We start from the raw sequence: 23890 nt of genomic DNA, 5'->3' as shown, positions 1-23890 counted from the left end.
AACCAGGTTCGCTACCAGGCCGCTGCTTAATGGAGCAGGGACAGGGCCAGATAGGTTGCAAGCCTTATGTACTGAGGCATAAATATTGATGGCACGGTGCAAATTATGTTTTTCTCGAACGATGACTGGGATATGCTGGGGGAAGCATTGCACCGAAGCCACAGCAGCAGAGGGGAAACAATACAGATCATAACAAAACTTTGCACGAGAGGATTCCATAAAGAGTAACATGTTCCAGTGATGAGACTCCATTCAGACAGCGGACAATCTCCAAACCATAGTCGAAAACACCAGCCTAGCAGGAATTTTTAGCAAAAAGACATCATTCTATAGACTACTCATGGAACATAGTCTAAAGCTCAGGCCGCAGTGAAGGCCTTCTTCCCGCCGCTGCCACCAGTGGATCCAGCAGGGATGACTTTCACCACGTTGAACCTCACGGTTTTGGACAGGGGCCTGTTCACAGTTCAGAAATAACACTTCAGCAATGAACAATATTACCTTGCCAGGTTATTGAGTGGACTGAAAAACTTGAAAACATAATTGAGCTCAACAGTAAATATTGGAACAATAAAACAGAGCTCAATTAATCGAGCTCAACAAACCAAGCAAGGTGCAGTCACAAAAGTTCCCAGATCGATAGATCGAGGAACGTGGTACGTTGCTGGTTCGTTGTTTAAGAGTGATTTTAACACTATTGGGACAAAATTGTACCCGCGTACCCGGTACGGGAACAACGTTCCCGGAACAAGGAACGTGGCACCGTACCATGTTCCCGGTGACTGGCAAGATGGCCATCACAAGTGATCTAACAAGTTCTGACATCACAAGTATTACCTGCACTGGCCAATGATGACATGGTCACCTTCCTTGACACGGAAGCATGGAGAGATGTGAGCTGGAATGTTGGAGTGCCTCTTCTCGTACCTGCAAGGTGTACAGTTACCTCATGTATTAAAAACATCAAATTTCACTTGGAATAGAACATGAATCTAGGCTCCATAAATAGTTCACTTACCTCTGATATTTCTTAACAAAGTGGAGGTAGTTCCTGCGAACAATGATGGTTCTGTTCATCTTAGCACTATGGCATGTACCAGCAATAATCCTTCCTCTGATAGAAACAGTTCCAGTGAATGGGCACTTCTTATCAATGTAGGTCCCTGTATGAGAACAGAAATTAAACATCTGTTAACTCTTGCAAGAAGTATACTGCAAACCCATAAAATGCATTACTTTCGTGGGCTTTAATAGTATTGGTATTATGGCCTCATTGTTTTCCAAATTAGCAAACGAAATTTGGAGCTAGATAGCAATAGAAAACCATTTACAACAGATGAACACGAGGCCACCTCTTATCCTTAACTATCTCAGATAACAATGCCATTATTCAGGTACATCATAGTACTTGGAATCATGACCCTTGATTTCCAGATTAGCAAACCAAATTTGGAGCTATGCTACCAATTTAAGTACTTTGCGCTGCAATTCTTCCAGTGACAATAGATAAGCACTTAGAACAAAAGAATGGAGACCATCTCCTGTCCTTCACTATTCCAAATAACAATGGCCACCTTAAAAGCGCAAGGACCTAGAAGATAGAGCTACAAAAGAAAGAACTCACTATACCTTCAATTGCTTCCCTGGGGGTCTTGAAGCCCAGGCCAATGCTCTTCCAGAAGCGGTTGCCTCCCTTGCCTGGCTTCTTACCCTTGCCAGATTTCTTTGTGCTACACTCGAGCAGAAAATTTCAGATAAGATATGCATGTAGCTCATGGAGAATAGAAAGCATGGAAGAGGCAATAGAGCCTCACCTGAGGAAAACCTTAGGCTGCTTGAGGAAAGCCTTCTCAGTCTGGAAAATGGGTAGATGCAAAACATGAGAACTATGAGGCAACTTGCTGGAAACTACTATAATACACAGGTATAAATTTGCAACATCCCTAACTAATGCAGTAATTGTTATGATCCGAAATAACTGTACATGGTAACACTGTTACAAATGCATCACTTTAGTAGTGCACTATGAACATAGAAAGTACAACTGACACTAGACCATCCATATGGCACGGTGAGGACTCAGGAGTCCAAAAAACCACCTACAATGGAACTGCAGCAATAATTTTTTTTTTACAAAATCTAAATAAAGTTCAGTGTTGGCCACAGTTTACGAATAAATCACCAAGCCCCTCTTAACTACCAACCAGCAGCGCTAACATAACGAAATGTAAGTGATGTTTGCGAGTGACAGTACAAAACCTACAGCATCTAGCCCAACCCAAATCCCGAAATCTCATCAAGTTATTGTGGCTTTAAACTACAAATCCGCGGCGAACAGTAGACCTGATTAAGGATTGCATCACTAGTCTACTACTAACGGACTCTACCAATACACAAACACCCACTCGCTGACAAAAATGCAAACTTGCAGTCGATCGAGATAAGATCGAATCGATAGATCGCGGCAAACCAAACACACCAGCAGCCGCAGGCATCGGCACAAGGCACCACACTAGATCAGGGGCAAGGCAACCTATCTACGCGAATGAGCATCGCATATTGAACTGGCCCGAGCGAGTGCGGCGAGCGGCGAAGCAGAGGTACACGGGAAGAAGCGCGTGAGGAGCGTTACCTGTTCCGCCATGGCTGCGCGGCGGGCGTCGAGCGGCGAGGCGGCGGCGCGCAAGGGGGTGCGGAGCTGAGACTCGGAAGGAGGTGGCGGCGCGGCGGAAACCCTAGGGAGCACTCTTATAGCGGAGCGCGGTTGGCTCGGAATTTGCAGAAGCACCCCTGCATTCTTGCGCTGCGTGCCCTTAGCTTAAATTTTGCACGAACACCCATATAGAACATGAGGCCCGGCCCAAACGGCCCAAAGATTTCACGGCCCACGACACTGGCCTGGCCCGCTAATTTTCAGTTACTACAGCGTCCGTTCGCAGTGACGCTACCACTGGAGCCAGTTCAGACTTCAGACCCTGCGACCTCGCTACACTGTCCGATCCCACCTACCGTCTAATCCCGACCGTCCGTTGTGCAGCCAAAGGCCACGAGAGATCTGCTCGGCTTGCCTTGTCGTCTCACTCCGTTCCCCTCCCGTCCGTCTCCTACATATCGCCGGCTCGCCGTCGTTCGTCGCCGCATCCTCCTCCTCCTCCTTCGCCTGCCCGATGCGCCCGTAGCGAACTGACCGTAGGGTTTGCTGGAGTGTCGCCGCACGTCGCTCGTGGTGGGACTGGTTTCGGCGTCCATTTCGGGTTGAAGCAGCCTCGGCTTCCGCGCCGGTAAGCCGCCGAGGCTGGAGGTGAGTCTGGCGGAGTGAAGATCCACCTGAAACTCGATCGGTTCCTCGGATAAGGTGAGTTGTGAGTTCGATTCGATCGATTCGTTCTCCCCGATTCGTTTTGCGCTGGAGATTTGTGAATAATTCGTGGTGATCGATGTTTCGTTGCGGCGGTGCAGTTGAGGTGAGATGGCGAACCTGCAGCCTTCCCTCACCATTCCCCCCTCGTTCGCCGGGGCCTCGCCGCCGTCTCCCTCGCCGGTGGCTGGGAGCAGCAGCGGCCCCGCCCTGGGCCAGGCGGCCAAGGACAAGAAGATGGCGTCGGCGGAGCAGCTGGTGCTGGAACTCTGTGACCCTGAACTTCGCGAGAACGCGCTGCTTGAGCTCTCCAAGGTTCTCTCCGCAGCTCTTGTAGCGCCCCCTCGTGGGGAATGATTTGTGCATAGTGATCTCTACCTTATCAGTTAGATTTGTGTGGGAATTTTCTCTCGTTGATTGTTGATGGAATTTTGTGGAATTCGGTTTGTTCTTGTGACTTATGCTTGCGCAGGGTGGAATTGTGCTCAGGTGCAAGTATCCGACTTGGCAAATCCTTTTTGAAGATTGCCAAATATCACTTGATCCGACACACTCGGCTGGCTGAATCAGCCGAGGCTTTTAGTACACGCGTGTCCGTGTAACTGTCGCCCTTAGTGTTACGCCATCATGGGTGCGAGGTTGAGTCATGCTCCGGTGCAGGTGTCCGACGCAGCAAAACATTTTGGACATTGCCAAATACCACTCTGTATCCGACACACGAACAGCTGTCTGAGTCGGACAAGGTTTTCAGGACATGGGTGTCCGAGTAACTGCGCACTTAGTGTTACTCCATTACAGGTGAGGTCTGGAGTCATATTCAGGTATAGGTGTCTGACTTGGCAAAACATTTTTGGACATTGCCAAATACCACTCAGTATCCACCACACGTACAGCTATCCGAATCACCTAAGGTTTTCAGGATGTCCGAGTAACTGCTGGCCTTAGAGTTACTCCGTTACACTTGTGAGGTGGAGTCATACTCAGGTGCAGGCATCCAACTTGGCAAAACATTTTTGGACATTGCCAAATACCACTCAGTATCCTACATGTGTATGGCTGTCCGAATCGGCCAATGTTTCCAGGATATGGGTGTCCGAGTAACTGCCACACTTAGTGTTAATCCGTTACGGGTGAGGCTGGAGTCATACTCAGGTGCAGGTGTCTGACTTGGCAAAACATTTTTGGACATGCCAGATTCCACTTGTTATCCAACACGTGTATGTCTGATTCAGGGATAATTTTTTAGGATGTTATGCAGCTGCTGTGACGTTATGCACTTTTGTCGCCCTCGTTATGTTATGAGGTTTTGTCGTATTGATGACTAACCTAGTTTATTTTGGTGGTTTGGTGTAAGAATTACTCTATGCATTGATTATTTTCTGATTGCTTTTCTCTTGATTGAAAAGCTTCAACTTTTGCTAGATTTCTTGAATTGTGATCAAGGCCTCAGCTAGTAAGCAGTATCGTGGCCAGTGGTGATTCGAGATTTCCGTTATGAGGCACATTTATTTATTTGTAGAATGGGTTCAATTTTATTAGCTTCTACATACTTTCCTAAATCTTGTGTTGCTATTGCAAAATTAGTAGCTTGGTTGCTGGCTATGAATGGATGCCCAAATAAGTGGCTTCAAATTTGTAGTATCTTTTTGTTATCAGTGTTAACTAGTTGAGCTGGGATCCATTTCTAGTGAATGAGTTCTTAGATGATCTGAAATTGAATGATTGTAGATTTGTTAAGTTCAGTTGTTAATATGAAATAACATTTTGCAAGACAAAACTACTTAGTATCTAAATGCACTTTTTTTCAGAAAAGAGAGATATTTCAAGATCTTGCCCCGCTGCTGTGGCACTCATTTGGCACAATTGCTGCGCTACTCCAGGTATGTTCCTGGCGCGTCAATAGAAAAGATTTGAATGCTTGTACACACAAAGGACTGAGAACTATGTTTGAGGATACTTTATAACTTTTGTTGTGTCCCTGCAATGAATCTCTTATTGTGCTAAGTCAGTGTTTGTCTTAGAAATCAGCATGGCATTTGTGGTCATATTAGTTTTTTTTTTCCTGGTAGTGGAACTTATTCTGGTTTAACATGTTCTGCTTCATAACCTGGAAACTTATACAGGAGATCGTGTCTATCTACCCTTCACTTTCACCTCCAACACTATCACCTGGTGCATCAAATCGAGTTTGCAATGCTCTTGCACTTCTGCAGGTAAGCTTTTCCAACTAAGGGGATTGTAGCTCAATTTTTTTGGTTGCTGGTTGCTGATACTGTAGAGGGAGCACAATGGAATTACGGAATACCTTTGTTGTTTAACTATTTTCAACTTTGTTTGACTATTGCAGTGTGTCGCATCGCACCCTGAGACCAGGATCCTTTTCTTAAATGGTAACAAGTCATGCCTTTGCACAATGTTGTTTGAATGAACTGATAATGTCGACTATTAGTCCTTTCCTCTGTCTCCCTATTGACAAAAAAAATTATTCATTGCAGCTCATATTCCACTGTACCTGTACCCGTTTCTGAATACTACCAGCAAAACAAGACCTTTTGAGTACTTGAGGCTTACTAGCCTGGGTGTCATTGGTGCTCTTGTCAAGGTAATTTGTGCTTGGAAGTTTACTTGAACTAGTGAATCCATTATAATGACTCTGCCTCCAGCATTAGATAGGTGCATGCTACATGATAAACAGATCTCATAAGTGAAGATTCATGTAGTTCTCTTAAGCTGTTATGTAATTAGCACAACATAATGCACAGTTTAACTTCAGCACTAACCTGAGACCAACACAAGTACTGGCAGCTTTGTTATTTGTTGCATTGACCATTGAGGTGTTTTTGTATTGTCAATTTATGTTATATAAATAACAATATATTACTACATATCAGGATGTTCCCTTCATTTTGTTCAAATGCATAGTTATATAGTAAATCCTTGCTTGCTCTAAAAGTAACTAATTCGTTAATGAGAATATTCTTCTTCTTTTTGTGATAATGCAGGTTGATGATACTGAAGTCATCAGTTTTTTGCTGCAAACTGAAATAATTCCTCTGTGCTTACGAACCATGGAGATGGGCAGTGAGCTGTCAAAAACTGTATGTAGCTAGCCAACTCAATTCTCGTTTGAATATCAGCATTTATTTCTTCTGCATAGCTCTGGCAAAGGTGTAAAAGGTTTTTTGGTGTTTTGTCGTCTGAAGTTTATGCAGTAAACTTCGCTGCCATCAGTTATCTCTAGAATCTTCTTGTCCTGTACCAGAGTTCTCTCTAATAAGCCTCGCCGCTTTAAAATTCATAAGTCTAAAAGGTGAATTGTACAAGGAACTTCAAAAGCTGTTAGGCCATTCAGCGAGTGTCCTATGCTGCTAAATTCAGTGGTGGCCTTTTATCGCTTGAACCTACTGTTCTGTCGCATGGTTGCCGCATTGCCCCCCCCCCCCCAAAAAAAAAAAAATACAAACACACACACACACACCTCTTTCTCTCTTTTTTGGCAATACCTCCCCTGCAAGAGGATTTTTTTATGTCCCATGGATCATGCAAGCTCATATTCAGCTACGTTTATTGCCATCACTCCATCACTAACTTAGCCAACTATGCATATGCGAGTGGCTAGCAACAGATCATTGGTGTCCTGGGCTATGTATTTCTCCTTTTCTATTGTGTTTGAATGTGTTCCTGTTCATTTGTTTAACATCTTAGATCTAGATCAATATAAGTTTTTTGCAGTTTATTCTTAGGTGATGTTATGTGAATTATAAAATCTTCCATGTATTAAAACATAAATCACTAAGTTTTACTTTTATATCCTTGTTGTTTGTGGCTCTTGATGTGTTCCATCTCTGGCCTACCCTGGCTTGCTTGAGATTGAAAGGCTTTGTTGTATGCATATGCAGGTGGCAACCTTCATTGTCCAAAAGATTCTCCTAGATGATGTTGGGCTGCGCTACATCTGTGCCACTGCTGAGCGTTTCTTTGCTGTAGGCAGTGTTTTGGCAAACATGGTTGTTTCACTTGCTGATCAGCCCTCCACAAGGCTGCTGAAGCACATCATTCGTTGTTACCTCAGGCTGTCAGATAATCCCAGGTTCGTGCTATCATTTGTGTTATGCAAACTTATTTTTGTCATTTCTCCAAACGATGTGGTTTTTTGAACTTCCCCTCTTAATTCAGGGCCTGTGCTGCATTGCAAAGCTGCCTTCCTGACATGCTCAAAGATGGGACATTTAATAACTGTCTTAGGGTGAGTCATGCTCTTACATCAGTTATCACCGATACATCGTCATGCTCTACCTTGGCAAAATGGTTTGCAAAGTTAAATGTCTCAAAACAAATACTAACTATTGGCGTACTGCCAACACAGGATGACCCAGCTACAAGGCGGTGGCTCCAACAGCTGCTGCACAATGTGACAGGTGGGGGAGGCATGGGAGGAGCTCCTCAGCCAGGCCTGGATCATATGATGGGCATATAAGAAGATGAAGCAGTCTAGTCGTTGCAATTCACTACAATAATACATCATCTCGCAGTGAATTGCAACTAGAGAAGATCTGTCTGCTGTCCAGAAGAAACGTAGTATGCTCTAGTCTAACTTTTTGCAGGGGTAAACAAAGAAGAAAGGATTGTTGTGTGGTATTACCTTAAGTGCGGTTAAGCTGATGTGTGTTCATCATGTAATGCTGTGGAAAAACAAGCACAGCAGGCTGCTCCTTTTCTGTGCTTGCACCGGAACTCTTTTGCTTTGACAGTTCAGAACCTGAGAACAAAGAGGAAGAACCCCGTTCCGTGAAGCTTTCTCTCTCTGCTGATGAGTTGGGAACATGAATTGCTTTCAGATGATGCCTTAAGAAAAGCTCGGTCAGGAGTATGACGCTTGCTTCATTTCCTGTCCAGTATTGTAGCAGCATATGTCTGATTGTACTTGTTTAAAAAGGGTCGTGTATTAAGGTAGGTCGGTCTTAATTTGTGCAGAGGACAAGGTCTAGCCCATTTTTTTCCATAGGGGTACCGAGCAATTTAATCGCCTTAGTAACATTCATATTCCAATATGCCATTTTTTAAGGAGCATGTTTGGGACATATGAAGTGAAAAAGACAGGAACCATATATCATGTTCATTAAAAATACTACAATATCATGACACTTTGATTCATCTTGCATCGAAAAGATCATATAGCAGAGATTAATTTTTCAACCGGAGAATTGAAATTCAATTAGCAGATAAAAAATTCAAACGCAAACAAAAGGAATATAGAATGAAAGCTGCACCGGGTAGAGAGCCAACTAGATTTTCACCGCCACAAAACTAATATTTAGGAGAGACTTGGCTACACCTTACTTGAATGTTTTGGGCTGCATTTTCTTCAACCTAATCATCTTTCTCCTATCATCCCTCCTCCACAGAACCAACAAGCAGACATGGCGTGCTTGCTCTCGTCCTTACTAGGGCACTAACCCATCTCCAACCGAGTCGCCCTAATTTTTACTCTTCTCACCGACTATCCTGCACCATATAAGATAATGGTTGTGATGCGTTTTATTTTAAACTCCACCACATCGGATATTTGAGATGTTAATTAGGAGTAAAACATAGATTAATGATAAAATAAATTTTAAAAATCTATAGGTTTATTCGCGAGATGAATCTATTAAGCCTAATTAATCCGTGATTAGCCCATACGATGCTACAGTAAAATTATGAATTAATTAGATTTAATAGATTCGTCTTATGAATAAGCCTAGACTTATGCAGTTAGTTTTATAATTAGTTTATATTTAGCCTTTCTAATTAGCGTCGAAATATTCGATGTGACGTGGCTTAAAATAACCTATGAAACTAAATATTTCCTTAGCATTTTGCTTTGGGTAGTTGGTGCTATTAATTTAGAAAAAACAGTATTTATTTGTTAGAGAAACAATAAATTGAAACAACTTGCTAAGAAGGAAACGGAAAAGAAGAAGAAAAACCAGACAATTACACCACGTCGGACCAGTGACACAACAATTGCAATCTTTCCTCCCACAGGCTTTGCTGCAGCTTTCAGAGCCACTCAAATCACCCTCCCCTTCTCAACACACGAGCGCAAGCTCCCAAGAACGCAGCCCCCGTGGGATTTGGAAGCTTCTCCATGGGACACCGAGGCTCGTAGACGAAGCAGAGGAGGCCAGAAAAATCGAAGAGCAAAAAGCAGGAAACCATGGCGTTCCTCCTTCCCAAGCTCACCACGCCGTCCTGCAAGTTGCCCCCGAGCCCCCTCCTCAAGCCCCAGCTCGCCCTGCCAGGCCACAGCGGCGGCAAGATCCACGGCTCCGGGTGCGGCGCGGCGCAGGCCGCAGCCCCGGGCCACCTCAGTCTCCTGCTCCTACTCAGCGCCTCGCAGCAGGCCGCCATCCCGTCGGCCAAGTCCACACCGACCAAGAACCGGGGCAAGGGCGGCGGGGACCCGCAAAGGTCGGATTTTTATCTCAATCTTGGGACGGCGGTGCGAACGCTGCGAGACGACCTGCCCGACATCTTCGTCCGGGAACCCAACTACGATATCTATCGGTGAGTAAAAAGAGGCGGTTTTTCCCCCTTAAGTGTTGCAATTTCGGTTAATTTTGTAGGCCTTTGACTATCGATCAATATATCTGTAGTATGAAGTAGGTTTGTTAGTCTGGTGATTATTGATCATTGAGAAATTCCTTTCTGCTAACTATGGCTTGGTATTTCTAGCGAATTAGGGTCAAACATAGAAACTGAATGGTCACTCTGTGCTTGCATAATGGCCAATCATAAAAAATAATGGCGATTTCTCAGTGATGCCAGTCATCATTCTAGAAGTGGAGGATGCCAGTAATGTATTAGCCTTTCAGAACTGATAATTTTCCGTATGCAATAATGAGAATTTAATCAATAGATGAACAACCGGTTTATTACTTATGTCTGACAAGAATGCTAGGCCTGCATAAATTGCTTTTCTTGCAAACTTAGTTCGTTGTAGGCATGCTTTTATGCGCTTATTCATGTAAAAATGGAGATTCAAAATAATTTTTACATCTATTGCAGTGAGGACATCACATTTATCGACCCACTGAACACTTTCCATGGGATTGACAACTACAAGACTATATTCTGGGCACTTAGGTTCCATGGGCGCCTGCTATTCAGAGAAATTGGGCTTGACGTATCACGCATTTGGCAACTGACAGAGAACTCAATAGTCGTCCGGTGGGAGCTGTGGGGCACCCCCCGTGTCCCATGGGAATCATATGGCTGCTTCAGTGGCACGTCGAGGTACAAGGTTGACCGGAATGGGAAAATCTACGAGCACAAAGTCGACAACTTGGCATTGGACTTCCCGCGATCAGTCGCAAAAGTTGGCAGCATTGCTGACATGGTAGTCGCCACATGCCCGCCCAGCCCCAATTTGACATTTTGGGATGTGGTTGGGACAGGTGATGGTTGCTCATGGACAAAGCTTTACGAAGCTGTGGTCGAAGCTGTGGAACAGGAAGGCCACAATTCCAGTGGCATTGTCATTGGAGGTCTAATCACTTGTTCATAGGATGGAATGAGCTCCAGGACTAGTTGCTTGGTAGTTCCTAGGGAAATGTATAGAATGTGGGTACATGAATCATGATACTACTAATATCACTTTGTATACTGTAGCTCTAGAACAGCAAATTTAGATAAAACACATACTAGATGGCTATATTTCATCACCCGTTGTCACTTGTCACATTCGGGGGTAGTGCTTTCACATCTTATGCCTTGTGAGATCCATGGATTGTGAGCGATATATTGCTTCTTAAAACATGCTGACTATGTGTTGCAGTATTTTGTACCGATTGCTCAATTATCAGGGAATCAGACAAACTGGGCTAGGAACAAGTGTGAGGATTCATATTATCTGTGCTGTAGGGTTTCTGGGAACATAAATTTAGGCTTAAGGTCGCAGCACCGGCATGGTGCTATTTGCTGCAGGATACTGCTAAGAAATAGTTTTCGCTGCCTTAACAGAAATTCTACTGTAACTTAAGTCGACTGATTCTGAATGTCTCCATCAGAAAGATTGCATGCACTAAATTTGCTGCCAGACGCGAAGAACCTATCGAAGGATTCTGAATTAGTGCGCCTGCAGAAATTGCATCCATTGAAATCGCTTCTGAAAGTGAAAGCCTATCAGGTTACCACCTTTCATTGGAAAGATAGAGCGCATCATTATTTAATCCTGTCTCTTTCGAGTTAGATTGGAGCTATGATTAGCACAAATGATCGGCCGACATGTCGTGTTGAAGTACTGTACGACGCATTAATTCCCTTCTGTTTCTGCAGGTACTTTTCCCATTAATTCTTCGCCTCAAATCATTTTCTTTTCGATAGTGTTTTAACTCCAAATCATTGGGTGGGCACTTTATAGTGTCATTGACTGACTGGCAACGATCAGTGCGGTCGATGAAAGCCTCCCAACAAGGTTTGTTTACTTCTATGCAGCTCCTAAGGCTCTCAACTGTCAAAGCATACTGTAATCCTGATGCCATCACGGCATGCTGATCTCAGTAGAAACCTGTTGGATCTGCTCCAGGAGTCATTCGGTCATACCAGTTGCCACAAGCCCCCCGTTTCTAGATCTCATATATGGAAGAAATCTAGTCGATCGTTAGACTTTGGTGACTCACCGGCCAAACAATATGACCTTAGTTCTACCGTCAGGCATTGACTACTTCGAAATAACAATTCCCATGATCTGAGATTCTGAACAGAAGTGCGGCTTCCACATTGCTCATTGGACAAGTCAGTATACTAACTAAAAAGGACAGGAAAATGGTTCACGGAATTGCTCAGACTTTTGGAGAGTTGAGAATGGCTGCTATCACTGACTGACCCGCAAAAGGAAAGTTTCAGAATCAAAGCAAGTCGTCCATTTTGATAATCTTTGGATGAAAAGATCAAGAGATACGGCACATATGCTGAGAGCTGGCAAGCTAATAAACTACGGTGTCAAAATCTGCATTCAGAGTAAGCTAACAAACAGATTGAAATTCTATCAATTCAATGCATCTTTGTATTTGTGGCTGTAGCCTCTCAGCTGTGAGAGGTCAAGGCCGGATTTTCCTTAATCTAAAAAAACTGCGAAAAGGATTGATGAGGAGATCAAAAGATAGGGCACAATAGCATTGACAATTTAGCAGGTGTGACTGCAAACGGATCTAAAAATAGCCAGAAAAGCAGGTGAGCTACTTTTCTGAATACTAACTTCAGATTTTCAGTCCGGGGCCAATGGGCCATCACTTTCCTGTCAGAATGTAGAAAAAATTTTATGCATGGATGAACAGAGGGCATGTTCTGGTACATTTGAGAATGCCAGATGACCAGAAAACAGGCCAGGTCTTGCTCCAAGCGGAAGGTCCAATAACCTTTTACCTTTGGTTCTGAGACATTCCATCTTGCTGTTTGATCTGCTGGGCACACAACGAAACTTACATCCAGAACGCCACGGGGTTTTGTGTCCGGTCCATACGTTCATGAGCGACCTCGTATGACAAGGATGCGTATGCGCGGTGGTGGGTGGTACACAGGTCACCATCGTTGCAGTACTTGAGACGGAAGCAGGTCATCTTCACCACGCGAGTGCGCGTGTCCCCGTCGCAATCCATGGGTATCCCTCCCTCGACCACGCAGAATGTGCTGTCGGACAGGAGCGTGGCGCCCAGATGCCCGAGGGCGCTCCCCGGATCGCCGAAGAACACGTCCCGGCCGAGCTTCCAGGCGGGCATGGTCTCGCAGCCGGCCCCGGCGGGCGGCGCCGGGGGCACGTCGCAGCAGCAGACGCGCCCGGGTGCTTCCCTGTGGAGGCAGAGCCCGACCCAGGCGTCCAGCTCCCGGTCATAGTACGCCCGGCCCTTGAGCGGCAGGAGTCACTCGCCGGCGTGGGCCCACTCGAGGCGCTCCATGTCGAAGGTGAAGGTGCTCCTCCGGCTTTTGAGGATGTAGATCTTCCCGGGGATGTCGGGCCTCCAGTCCCTGACGGACACGAAGACGGTGCGGCCGTCCGGGTGCACCGCGTAGCCGGTGACGACGCTGGACACGAACGGCGGCGGCGGCTCGACGCTGTCCCAGGACCACGACCTGTCGGTGGGCGGCGGCTGGGGGCCCAGCACCTCGACGAAGGGGTAGACGAACGCCAGGAGCCTGCCGCCCATGGAGATGTACCAAGGCTTACTCCCAAAGTCCCCGCGGCTTTGCGGGTTCGGCCACACCGTCATCCCTGCCGTCTCCGTGTCGAACAAGGGGATGCCAGGGCTGTACTCCGGCGGCAGCATCGCCAGGATCTTGCTGCCGCGGGCGGCGAAGGACCACGAGTGCGGGTGCTGGGCCTCGATGCGAGCGATCGGGTGGTCGCCGGGGCAGGCGTGCAGGCCAGCATTGGGGTCCGGGTCGAAGTCGTCCTCACCGACCCTGTGGATGCTGTAGCCTCTCTCCCAGTCGTCCACCACAAGGTAGAGGTGCTGTCGCGGCGTGCGACCAGTGCAGCGACCGATCAATGGCAGCTTGGACATGCGAAATTCAGACAACGAAGGCCGGCTCGACATGTCATGTTCCTTCTCAGCCTGTGGCCGCCTCCTGGCCTCTCAGGCTCGTCTCCATGCGACTCTATGCGTGGACGCTTCGACATACCCGGCTGCTTCCTCTCTCGATCCCCGCCTTGCTCACTTCGGGCCCCCTGCGACCCTGTGGCCTGTGCACGGAGAATAAGATTTAAACAAAGCTGGAAGGCCCGTATGATCTGTATATATAATCAGATTTGGAGCATCATGTAACCGTTTCGGAATCGAATTATAATTACCCGCATCTATCTCAGAACGAAACGAAGAAAAGGAAGCAATCTGACAGAACTCGCAACCCAGATCCGCCAAAGAGAAGAGCACGGGGCATATGGCTGCTCGATGGATGGGGGATTGCGAGGCTGCACTGGTGACCGCATGAATCGTTGTTCTGGAGGAGGGTGGGGGTAGGGAGCCGTCTCGAAGATGCTTCCGTTGCCAGCAAACCAAATCGATTGATCCATGGGGGAGGCGGCGGCGAAAGGGAGACACTGGCGTGGCATAGCTCCGTGAAGGGCAGCAGCGAGAGAGAGGTCCAAGCTGCTGAATATACCTCTCCACCCGCTCGGCGGCTCCGGCGCGGGGTGCGGTGGCGGCATTGGGCGAGGCCGCCCGTAGCCTTCCAGCGGGCGCCGGCATCCTCGCACCTCTCGTCTCTGCCTCTTCGGATTCCTCTTTCGGGTCTGGTGAAGATACGCAGGGACAGGACCTCCACGCATCAACAGCCGGCGGAATCCACGGTGGTCCGGTCAGAGGTCTGCCGCCGATGAGGGGGAGGGTCTGTTTTCATAAAATATACCCGGGTCAATATTTACATAATACCCCTCAATATTTACACAAAACCCACTATTTCGGATCACGATTATGGATCGCGATCCAATTTAGGAGGTTTTACGTAAATAGCGATCCAAGTATTTATATATAAGCCCCTATATCGGATGAAATATTTTGCAGTAGGACTCTCGTTCTCCTGCGCCGGCTTCCCCTCCGCCAACGACGACGGCCACCGCCGCAACCGACATGGATTTGCCGGAGATCCTTGTGCTGGCTCCAAATAAGCACTCTCCTCCATGCCATCATCCCATTTTCGCCTCAAGCAAACGCACCACACCGTGCCCCGTGCTCCGTTATCACCGTGCCGTCGTACTCGTACGGGTTCCAGTGCTTCCGCCGCGACCCCGTCGCCGCCTGTCTGGGTGCCAAACCATGGCCGCATGATAGAGAGTTAGCCCCGGCGAACAGAGTACCTTCCCGCGTCTGATGGCAGTAAAATCAAGAATTCCAGTAGTACGGCGAATAGAGTACGAAATCGCAAACTAAAAATCTAGAAGAATTCCCGGGGCGAGGAGTACGGTGGGGGAAACACCCTGCAAAATCTGAGCGAGTTTTTGCCTAGCGGCCTCGTCCGGGACACCGAGTCACGACTCTGGAGAGAAGGACTCCGCCGCCGTGTCGTTTGCTCAGCCAGCCGCAGCCGCCGCTCACACAAAGTTCGTACGCACCAAGCCTCTGCCGGCGTGGATGCCGACTAGGACGTGCGTCTTCAAGGAGCACGGCTTCCTCCACTGGCGACGCGTGCCATCGCACAAGCCGAGGCACTGCCAACCCGAATCATTGTTTTGTCGTGGAAGGAAAAGAGTGTATGGGATGCCGCTGAACAAATCTATTTATGGATTGAAACAAGTCTCTAAACGGTGGTATTTGAAATTTGATGAAACAATAAGGAAGTTTGGGTTTAAAGAGAATGAGGAGGAAAATTGCGTTTATGCAAAGTTTAAGAATGGGAAATTTATTTTTCTAATCCTATATGTGGATGATATCTTGCTTGCTAGTAGTGATTTCAGTCTGCTACTGGAGAAGAAGAAGTTTTTGTCCTCGAATTTTGATATGAAAAATCTCGGTGAAGCTTCGTATTAGGAATGAAAATTCTTCAAGATAGAAGAAAGGGGTATTAGGATTATCGCAGAAGGCATACTTAGAAAATATTCTAAAGAAATATAGTATACATGCGAGTAAGCCAACATCTGCTCCTATAGTCAAGGGCGATAGTTTTGGAAAATTCCAATATCCACGAACAAATACAAGATCGACCAAATGAAAGCGGTTCTATATGCTTCAGCTGTCGGAAGCTTGCATTATGCTTAAGTATGTACACGCCCTGACTTAGCATTTGTTATCGGGATACTTGGCAGATATCAGGATAATTTAGGAATAGAACACTGGAGAACGGTAAAGCTGGAGAAGGATAAAGAATGCTTTATGCTACGTGCAAGGCACAAAAGGCCTCATGCTAACGTACAGAAGATCTGATTCCCTGAAATAGAAGGGTACTCGGATTCAGATTTTGCGGAAGACGTAGATGACAGAAAATCCACGTTAGGTTATGTATTCACTCTCGCGAAAGGAGCAATATCGTGAAAAAGCTCTAAGCAAACCGTCACTGCATCATCGATGATGTATGCCGAGTTTGTAGCTTGTTATGAGGCCACCATCATCGACGATGTATGCCGAATTTGTAGCTTGTTATGAGGCCACGGGGTAGGTAAAGTGGTTAAAGATATTTGTACCCGAGTTAAAAGTGGTAGACAGCATTCAAAAACCACTTAAGTTGTACTGCGATAATGAACCAGCAGTGTTTTATACTCACAACAACAAGTCAAGTGGTGTTGCCAAACACACTGACATAAAAGTTTTATATTGTGAAAGAGAGAATTCAGGATCATACTATTAGTCTTGAGCATGTAAGAACAAAGGAAATGCTTGCAGATCCACTTACAAAAGGCTTACCACTCAATATGTTCAGAGAACACTTAGCTAGCATGGGTTTACAGGAAAGCCTATAATCCCTGGATAGTAAGAACCTAGTTGAGAAGCTGTTTCAAAATAGAAAGGTGTATTGTGGCTGTTAATCTAATGGCATTAACTGTTATCACGAGGCATCCTCTATACACTTATATGTAATGAAATGGGTTGAATTAAGAATATAAGAAGTAAGTAAGTAAGATGAGATAAGGGGGAGAATGTTAGGATTGATCTCCGACTCGGTTGGAGTCCTTGATCGCGCCCTGGTCGAGTGCGCCCAACCAAGATGCGGTTGGTGGGCCCCGTCGCGCGGCGCTATATAGAAGAGGTGGGGCCGGGGGCACGCATGCTAAAGCTCACCGTACCCCAAAACCCCACCGACAAAATCCTAACCGATCTACGGGGAGCGCTGAAGCGGCGGGAAGCTCGCCACCTTCTGCACCATGCTGCCACCGTCGTTCAAGTCTGCGCCGCCACTTGTGCATCCTCGATGTCGGCATCCTCGACTATCGACGTCGCTTCCGCCACCACAACACCGTCACCATCGCCATGGCGAGCTCCTCCACCAAGCCCGAAGGTCTATCTTCTTCTGTCTCTCTCTCCCCCGTTCATGTGTACCCCAAATGAAATATATGCTTTATTCCCAAGATTAACGAAAAGACCTGCTGGATCTATCCCTAGAGATCCCGTACACTCTCACAGTTTGCTCTTTAGTCCTTCAGAGGTCAGAGGCTCAACTACCATGGCTAACTCATCCTGATGTCCGTCATGGCAGGCAGATCTTAGTAGAGGCGTTGCATCTGCTATAAGACATGGTCAGTTGCTCTGAGTCGTCCCAGTTTCCAGATCTCTTATGGAAGAAATCTTCTTGTTAGACTTAGGTGACTCACCGGTCAAATAACCTGAATTTGATCCTATTGATCAGGTTGAAGAACCATGACCTTCGCTCCGGTGCTAAATTATATTTTATCTATTCTTCTCCTGAGCAATCTGACAAGTATTTTGCGTAGTTACAGTGATTTGTCTTTGGTCTCAGCAAAACAATGGTGTTGGATTAGTAACCAGGAATCATGCTGCTGCTGTAGATTTCCATAAGCCACAATTCACATGATGACAGAAAACTGGTCCACGGATCTTCTCAGACTTTTGTGGAGTTGGGAAAAGGGATAGAAGTTACAAAAGAAAAAACTGCAATTACTGACAGACTAGCACTTGACAAAATTCGGCAACTTCGGAATTCCATACAGAATTGAGAACCTGACTTCCATTACCAATCATCGCATGGTTTCCGGTTGTCCATCTGCATGATTTTCTGATTCTCAGAGTGAGAAGATCAAGCGACTCGGCACGCTTGGAGAAGAGTAAGCTGGTAAACAACTCGGAGGCCATATCTCGTGGAATGGAAATGTAGGCAAAACAGATCGAAATATTGGCAGTTGAACCGCAGAAAAGTAAGCTGCAGCCTTGAAAAATTAGGATCAAGAACCGACCGGTGCGAACGGGAAAGCAGGTGAGCTACTCGTTGTGCTTTGGAAACTTTCATTAGCATCTTTTACTTTCAGAAGTATTGGTCCCGAGCTACTTTTCTGAATCAGAATGGAGATAGAAAATGATTGCTCCCCAGCATCCATGATTCGAGGGCCATTTTCTGGCACATCTGAGAACGACAGGTGACCAGAAAACACACTGGACAGGTGTGGATCATGTCACCTATGATCTACTGCAAGCGAAAGGTCCCGTGGTTTCTTATTGTTCGTGCTCAGATTTCTCTTTAAGATGTATCGTGGAATTATGGACTGTTTAGTTTGTCCCGGACTCCTGGTGCACTTTCAGAAGTCATCTTATTGAGGCAGTATTCATGCGCAAAAAATGATCCATTCTGGAGCATTTTCTCGACCAAACGGTTTGCCATCTCCCTGACGGCATAATATGAATGACTGAATATTGAGAGGAGAAGAAGGAAACGAACGAATCACGCCTTGCTCGCAGCAGTCGCACGAGCAGGCAGCAGCACGCACGCACACACCACCTCAGTTGGTGTTCTGGTCGACCAGCACGTGGACGGTGGCCGACACGGCCTTGTCCGTGGCGACGACGACCTGGTTGCCGGACACGTTCCGAAGCGTGTGGCCCGGGAACCCGTCGCCGGCGACCAGCGAGTACTGCACGTGCCCGATGCGGTCCGGGAACAGCAGCACGTCCGCGAAGTCCACCGTCCAGGAGCTCCCGTTCCCCTCCGCCGACCCGCGCGCCGCCGTGGACTTGACCGTCATCCCCGTGGCCGAGTTCTGCTGCACGTACACCTGCTCGACGGTGGCGAACTTGCCGTCCAGGCGCACGATGTCGACGCCCTTGTCCAGGCCGCTGAAGATGTTGCCGACGACCTGGACGCCCCTGGCCACGCCGTTGACGGCCTTGAGCACGACGTTGGCGTCGCCGAGGAAGAAGGAGCCCGAGACGTGGAGCAGCACGGGGTCCTCGGCCACGATGTTGGTGTAGTCCATGTAGCTGTTGGTGATCCACGTCTGCGTGAGGCCCGGGATCTTGAGGTAGATGCCCGTGCCCCCGAACCCGGTGGCCTTGTTGTAGCAGTGCACGCCGGAGATGGAGTTGGCCGGCCTGGTGACCATGATCCCCGTGGCGGCGGAGAAGATGACGACGTCGGTGATGGAGTTGTCGTTGCCGTCGAGGCGGATGCCCGTGCCGGTGAACCCCCGCTCCCCGGGGTCGTTCCCGGCCGTCATGTGCTGGCCCAGGAAGCTGCTCCGGATGAGCGTCTCGTGGCCGCCGCTCACCGCGATGCCGTCGGTGCCGAAGTGGACGACGTAGCAGTTGTCGATGCCGACGCGGAGCGAGTTCACGACCGCGACGCCGCCGCCGCGGTAGCTGCAGTCCAGCATCAGGTCCCGCAGCGTGGCGTACTCGTAGTCGTAGGTCCGGCCGCTGCCTTTCCCCGCCGACAGCTCGATCAGGTACCGGTCCGTCGGGAAGTCGTCGGACGCGCGCAGCGAGCCGCTGTGGATCCTGAAGTTGCCGCCGCCGGAGGCCGGCAGCGTGAGGGGCCCCTTGATGAGGTACGTGCCGCCGTCGAGGTGCACCTCCGCGCCGCCGAGGTCCGGGATGCCGCCGGTCATGGTGGCGTTGGACGCCGGGCGGAACGCGTCGGCGATGGCCCGGTTGATCGCCGCCGTCGCGTCGGTGGCGCCCGTGGGGTCCGCCCCGTAGTCCGTCACGTGGTACACCCGCGCGCTCGCCGACGCCTGCACCCGAACACACGCCGGCTGGCGACACGTCAGAACGTGACAGCACCGAGAGATCAACAAGAAAACGAGGCGTGGCCAGTGCGCCGCGCCGTAGCGCCAATCGTGCGACGCGACGCCGGCTGGCGCACGAGTAGCTGCAGAGAGAGCATCTGGCGTTTCGTTGGGCGCTCGTGCCGCGTCGCGTCGTAGGTGTGGGGCAGTTAGTGGTTGGCGCAGCGCTAGTAGCGCGGCCGGAGATGGAAAGGGAGCTGGAAAAAGTTGGGCGTCGCTGGCTTGCTGCTGGGTAAATGCAGGCATACCGAACATTTCTCTGACGATCGCACAGGAAGAATTGGACGCGCGGTGTCGTGTGAGTTTGGTGCCAAATGCCGGTAGATTCAGAGTTTCTGACGGCGTCATGGATTTGGCACTTTGCAGTCAAGAACCTGACGCAAAATTGCAGCTGCAGTCTGTGCAGAGGTGCATGAATCCAACGGCTCCGCGGACTCATCGTACTCGCAGAGTCCTACAGCGTGTGCAGCAGAGAGTTTTCTATGCGTACTCGCTCGAGTAGTTGGCTGATGACCCTGACGTTTGAGGAGTATAGTAGACTAGTAGTTTGTGAGGGGCATTTTCTCCGGGAAGGTTTTTGGATTTCTTGGTGAGGAGAGGATCGACAGACAGCGACCTCCTCCGGCAGTGGGGGATGATGGTTACAAAGCTCCCTCCATTTGGTGGTAAAAGTCGTTCCTTTTTCTTTTTTCTTGCAGAGACACAATGTAAAAAGCTTAACTGCAAAGCAAGCCGCCATCTCTCTCTCTGTGTCTCTCTCTAATTTACTAGTGGCCCCGTACAACTGGAGCCTAACAACTGCCTCTTGGAGAGGACTATCAGATCAAACGGGACGGAAGTGTACGAGAACTACGAACTGCCCATTAAAAACCCTCATTACTACCGCAAGGGGAGAGGACGTAGGACCGTAGCAGCAAGACAGCAACTTCTCTTCTTTAAAGAAATATTAATAAAAATAAAACAAAAATCGGACGGTAGGAGCGATGAACACCTGAACCGCACCAAGCAAGAGCGAAAGAAAGATAATCATGCCGCTGCAGCTTTAAGCGCGTGCGCGCGTACCGTTGCCAAATCCCTCCTCGCCCCGAAGGAAGATCTGACGCTTTCCATCCTCCGCTGCGCGAGATCCCTGTACCGCCGCTCGCCGCCGGCAGCTCTGCCGGCGCCGGCGCCGGCAAAGCCTGCACCTGTGGCGCCGAGGCCGACGGCGCCGTCGTGAGACCACGCGGTCGCACCGGCAGCCAATGCAAGCAGCAGAGCGCCGAGGAGCGCCAGCGGCAGGGCTGCCGCTCCTCTCCGTCTTGCAGGCTCCATGCTCGCTCTCCTCGGCCTCTCTTGGTTTCTTGTGGCTTAGAGTAGAGTAGACTGGCTTGACCTCTCTGCTACGACATCAATGGCGTCCAGGCCTCCTCACCTATCTCTCTCTCTCTCTCTCTATCTGCGGCACTGGTGCTACGCGTCAGCCCCTTTTGCTGGTGCAATGGCAATGCTTTGCCTTTGAGAGAGAGAGAGAGAGAGATTAGTGGCCGTGTGGGGTTACATACACCTGCGCACAGAGGGAGAGATGGAGAGAGTTATATATACAGGCATCGACAGGTAAGCAAGCTTGCGTTGCGATGGTTACAAGGCTGGTTGAAGGGGTCGCTCGTCATTGTGCTTCAACGGCGGAGCCCGGCCGAAAACGAAATGGGGAGAAAGGCACAGGAGGCTTCGATAATTGCTTGACGGGTCGATTCATTCAAACCCTCCCCTCGTTCCTGCCAACTCCTCCCTCAGCGTCGAACCGCGCCATAGAATACTGCACAAACAAGTTCTCCCTTTTTGACCGCCAGCCACTGTTACTTTCTGACGAGATGCTGCAGTGTTCAGGGCTATGTGAACATGCTAACATTCAGATAGATCCCCGCCCGTTTCCTCGGTGTTCTCTCTTAGTATAATCGTCATGGATGGATGGTGGTTGGACCAGACCAAGACCGGACCAGAATTAACTTTACCAACGGTAACTCTTGGCATGACAGTGGTTAATTACAGATTAGATTACCGGCCGGGTGGAGGGGAGCGTGCTGCGTGCCCCGCGAATCTAGGTTCTAGAAGCACAGTGGAGGGTGGAGATGGGGTGCACCCGCTTGGTGTGTTGGGTATCCTGTTGTTTAATCGGATCGGAGGAAAGAGCCCGATGAAAGTTGCTTTGGTGGGTGGGGATCCTTTTTCTTCTTCTTCTCCTCCCACTGCTTCCGTTTGCATGGTTGGTTGCCTGCCGTGCCGGCGGCCCTTGCTTTCACCATCTTTCCCCCCGTCTCCTTTCCTTTCCTTGGGTGCGCTGCATCTGCAATTCTGCTGCGTGCTCTCCGTTTCATTCCTTTGTTCCCTTATTCCCTTCCCTCCATGCTTGACGAGATGCTCTGGATTTCTTGCAGGCCACCATCATCCGACCTGATCTGATCTACTCTACGGTGGAATAATACTGCAGGCGTGTCGAGATTGTTTTCTGAACAAAAGTTCAGAGGTGAATAAAGCTGCCTGGATTTGCCGCACTGGCATTTGAGCCAGCCAGTGTGCACGGCAGCAAAGAAAGACGAAAGCTCCTCAACGTTAGAGGCTGCCTTGATCCTCGATCGGATTTTTTGTGGGAAAGAAGGTGTGATGTGGAGTGGGGGGGCACTGCGGAGTGAGTGCGTGTGCCGCTCATTTCGCTACGATCTTTTCCTAACTAACCTGAAACGCTTGCTCTTTACACTTGGGATGGTGCGATCCTGTATCCAGAAAAGCGTCACATTTCGCTTTGTTGAACCTAAAATCGCAGAAGAAGAAAAAAAGGAAGCGTCGTACACAGCACCGCTAACTAACTAACTAGCCAAAGTTTATAGATTATAATATTAAATATGTACGGTTTGCGCGAACTCACGTCGCTGCAGATGGGTCGACGAGCAGCCAGAACAAGGCTGATTTGAGTGAGTTTCTGAAGACTGTCAGCTCGCAGCGCATCGCAAATACTCGAAGGGTTGCCGCTGCAGTTCGATCGATTCGCTTTACGGGGCCGGATCGCATCGACCACACCACTTGGGTGAAGGCTGATGCTTCTGAAAGGAATCGCCAACAAAAGGGCAGACAACTTCTCTGCAGGAAGTTTCCACTGCAGGGATGCATCCGAAGCTGGCACCTGCAGCTAGCTAGCTGTTTCGATTTGTCCGTGCCGGGCCGCGGCCCGGGGGTAGAAACGCAACGGGCGCCTAGGGGGACGGAGTTCGATCGCCACGCTCCGAAAGCAACCCCTCGACGCCCGCGTCCAAACGCCCCCAGCTGCCGCGACTGCGATGCCGCCGACGAGCGACCACGTGGCGGCGCTTGCTTCCCCGGCCTGTCTCCCTCCCTCTGCTGCGCTCCCAGGTGCGTGCGCGCCGTGCCAACGCCCAACGGTGCCGTGGCCGTGCATCGGCTACAAGCAAGGCAAGCAGCCTACCACGGAATCGACTGAAATCTCCAAGCTGTCCGATCTATCCGTCCTCCCGGGCTGGTTCAGCGCTGCGTATCGTGGATGCTGGTTGGTCGTCTTCATGCTCCAGCTGCCGCGGCCAAGAGATAGGTATAGGTCGCTTCGTGTTCCGCCGGCCGTCGTCTGATCCTGATCTGCTCTGACGCTTACGCCATTGGGTCGCGAACTAATAACTAAGAGGAAGAATAATAGTTTAACCCGCTACCGACTACAAGAGTTTGCTATGTCATCTAAAGTTAATATTGTAGTCAACAAATATAATAAATTGGCTATTATGTTGGCTAAAAAAGTGTTGCGTAATTAATATTAGACCCACTTGCATACTCTTATTCTC

General features: G+C 48.8%; 5 protein-coding genes across 5 annotated transcripts; 2 read left to right on the top strand and 3 right to left on the bottom strand.

Annotated features, from left to right (window-relative positions):
- Nucleotides 1-184: 184 nt before the first annotated feature.
- On the bottom strand, nt 185-2751 carry LOC112899753 (40S ribosomal protein S11). The gene is made up of 6 exons (XM_025968352.1): nt 2633-2751; nt 1815-1855; nt 1630-1730; nt 1019-1163; nt 838-927; nt 185-456 (listed from the first exon to the last, which is right to left on the bottom strand). Exons 1-6 carry the CDS (start codon nt 2642-2644, stop codon nt 360-362), a joined length of 486 nt encoding a protein of 161 aa, XP_025824137.1. The 5' UTR covers nt 2645-2751; the 3' UTR covers nt 185-359.
- Nucleotides 2752-2999: 248 nt separating this feature from the next.
- On the top strand, nt 3000-8163 carry LOC112901374 (CCR4-NOT transcription complex subunit 9-like). The gene is made up of 10 exons (XM_025970268.1): nt 3000-3355; nt 3460-3673; nt 5167-5238; nt 5482-5571; nt 5706-5748; nt 5854-5960; nt 6361-6456; nt 7258-7448; nt 7535-7604; nt 7725-8163. The coding sequence occupies exons 2-10, from the start codon at nt 3470-3472 to the stop codon at nt 7833-7835; spliced, it is 984 nt and encodes a 327-aa protein (XP_025826053.1). The 5' UTR covers nt 3000-3355; nt 3460-3469; the 3' UTR covers nt 7836-8163.
- Nucleotides 8164-9429: 1266 nt separating this feature from the next.
- LOC112901743 lies at nt 9430-11104 on the top strand. The gene is made up of 2 exons (XM_025970713.1): nt 9430-9907; nt 10409-11104. The coding sequence occupies exons 1-2, from the start codon at nt 9558-9560 to the stop codon at nt 10905-10907; spliced, it is 849 nt and encodes a 282-aa protein (XP_025826498.1). The 5' UTR covers nt 9430-9557; the 3' UTR covers nt 10908-11104.
- Nucleotides 11105-12644: 1540 nt separating this feature from the next.
- On the bottom strand, nt 12645-14776 carry LOC112901311. The gene is made up of 2 exons (XM_025970197.1): nt 14190-14776; nt 12645-14081 (listed from the first exon to the last, which is right to left on the bottom strand). The coding sequence occupies exon 2, from the start codon at nt 13933-13935 to the stop codon at nt 13261-13263; it is 675 nt and encodes a 224-aa protein (XP_025825982.1). The 5' UTR covers nt 13936-14081; nt 14190-14776; the 3' UTR covers nt 12645-13260.
- A 3832-nt stretch (nt 14777-18608) lies between these two features.
- LOC112898888 (polygalacturonase QRT3-like) lies at nt 18609-21704 on the bottom strand. The gene is made up of 3 exons (XM_025967195.1): nt 21688-21704; nt 21126-21609; nt 18609-20009 (listed from the first exon to the last, which is right to left on the bottom strand). Exons 2-3 carry the CDS (start codon nt 21375-21377, stop codon nt 18780-18782), a joined length of 1482 nt encoding a protein of 493 aa, XP_025822980.1. The 5' UTR covers nt 21378-21609; nt 21688-21704; the 3' UTR covers nt 18609-18779.
- Nucleotides 21705-23890: the final 2186 nt, after the last annotated feature.

The sequence above is a fragment of the Panicum hallii genome, chromosome 7 (assembly GCF_002211085.1).
Source record: "Panicum hallii strain FIL2 chromosome 7, PHallii_v3.1, whole genome shotgun sequence".
Taxonomy (NCBI): Eukaryota; Viridiplantae; Streptophyta; class Magnoliopsida; order Poales; family Poaceae; genus Panicum; species Panicum hallii.
The sequence above is the reverse complement of the archived record's forward strand: the minus strand, read 5'-3'. Positions and strand labels throughout refer to the sequence as shown.

Excerpts from the sequence above, each read along its gene's own strand:
- LOC112899753 (XM_025968352.1), bottom strand. Across the intron at positions 1,164-1,629 it reads CCCCAGGGAAGCAATTGAAG|GGACCTACATTGATAAGAAG; the intron begins GTATAGTGAGTT and ends GTTCTCATACAG. Across the intron at positions 457-837 it reads GTCATCATTGGCCAGTGCAG|GCCCCTGTCCAAAACCGTGA; the intron begins GTAATACTTGTG and ends AACTGTGAACAG.
- LOC112901374 (XM_025970268.1), top strand. The coding sequence starts at position 3,470 with ATGGCGAACCTGCAGCCTTCCCTCACCATTCCCCCCTCGTTCGCCGGG. Across the intron at positions 5,239-5,481 it reads CAATTGCTGCGCTACTCCAG|GAGATCGTGTCTATCTACCC; the intron begins GTATGTTCCTGG and ends AAACTTATACAG. Across the intron at positions 6,457-7,257 it reads GCAGTGAGCTGTCAAAAACT|GTGGCAACCTTCATTGTCCA; the intron begins GTATGTAGCTAG and ends ATGCATATGCAG.
- LOC112901743 (XM_025970713.1), top strand. The coding sequence starts at position 9,558 with ATGGCGTTCCTCCTTCCCAAGCTCACCACGCCGTCCTGCAAGTTGCCC. Across the intron at positions 9,908-10,408 it reads CCCAACTACGATATCTATCG|TGAGGACATCACATTTATCG; the intron begins GTGAGTAAAAAG and ends CATCTATTGCAG.
- LOC112901311 (XM_025970197.1), bottom strand. The coding sequence starts at position 13,935 with ATGTCGAGCCGGCCTTCGTTGTCTGAATTTCGCATGTCCAAGCTGCCA.
- LOC112898888 (XM_025967195.1), bottom strand. The coding sequence starts at position 21,377 with ATGGAGCCTGCAAGACGGAGAGGAGCGGCAGCCCTGCCGCTGGCGCTC. Across the intron at positions 20,010-21,125 it reads CGAGGAGGGATTTGGCAACG|GCGTCGGCGAGCGCGCGGGT; the intron begins GTACGCGCGCAC and ends GTTCGGGTGCAG.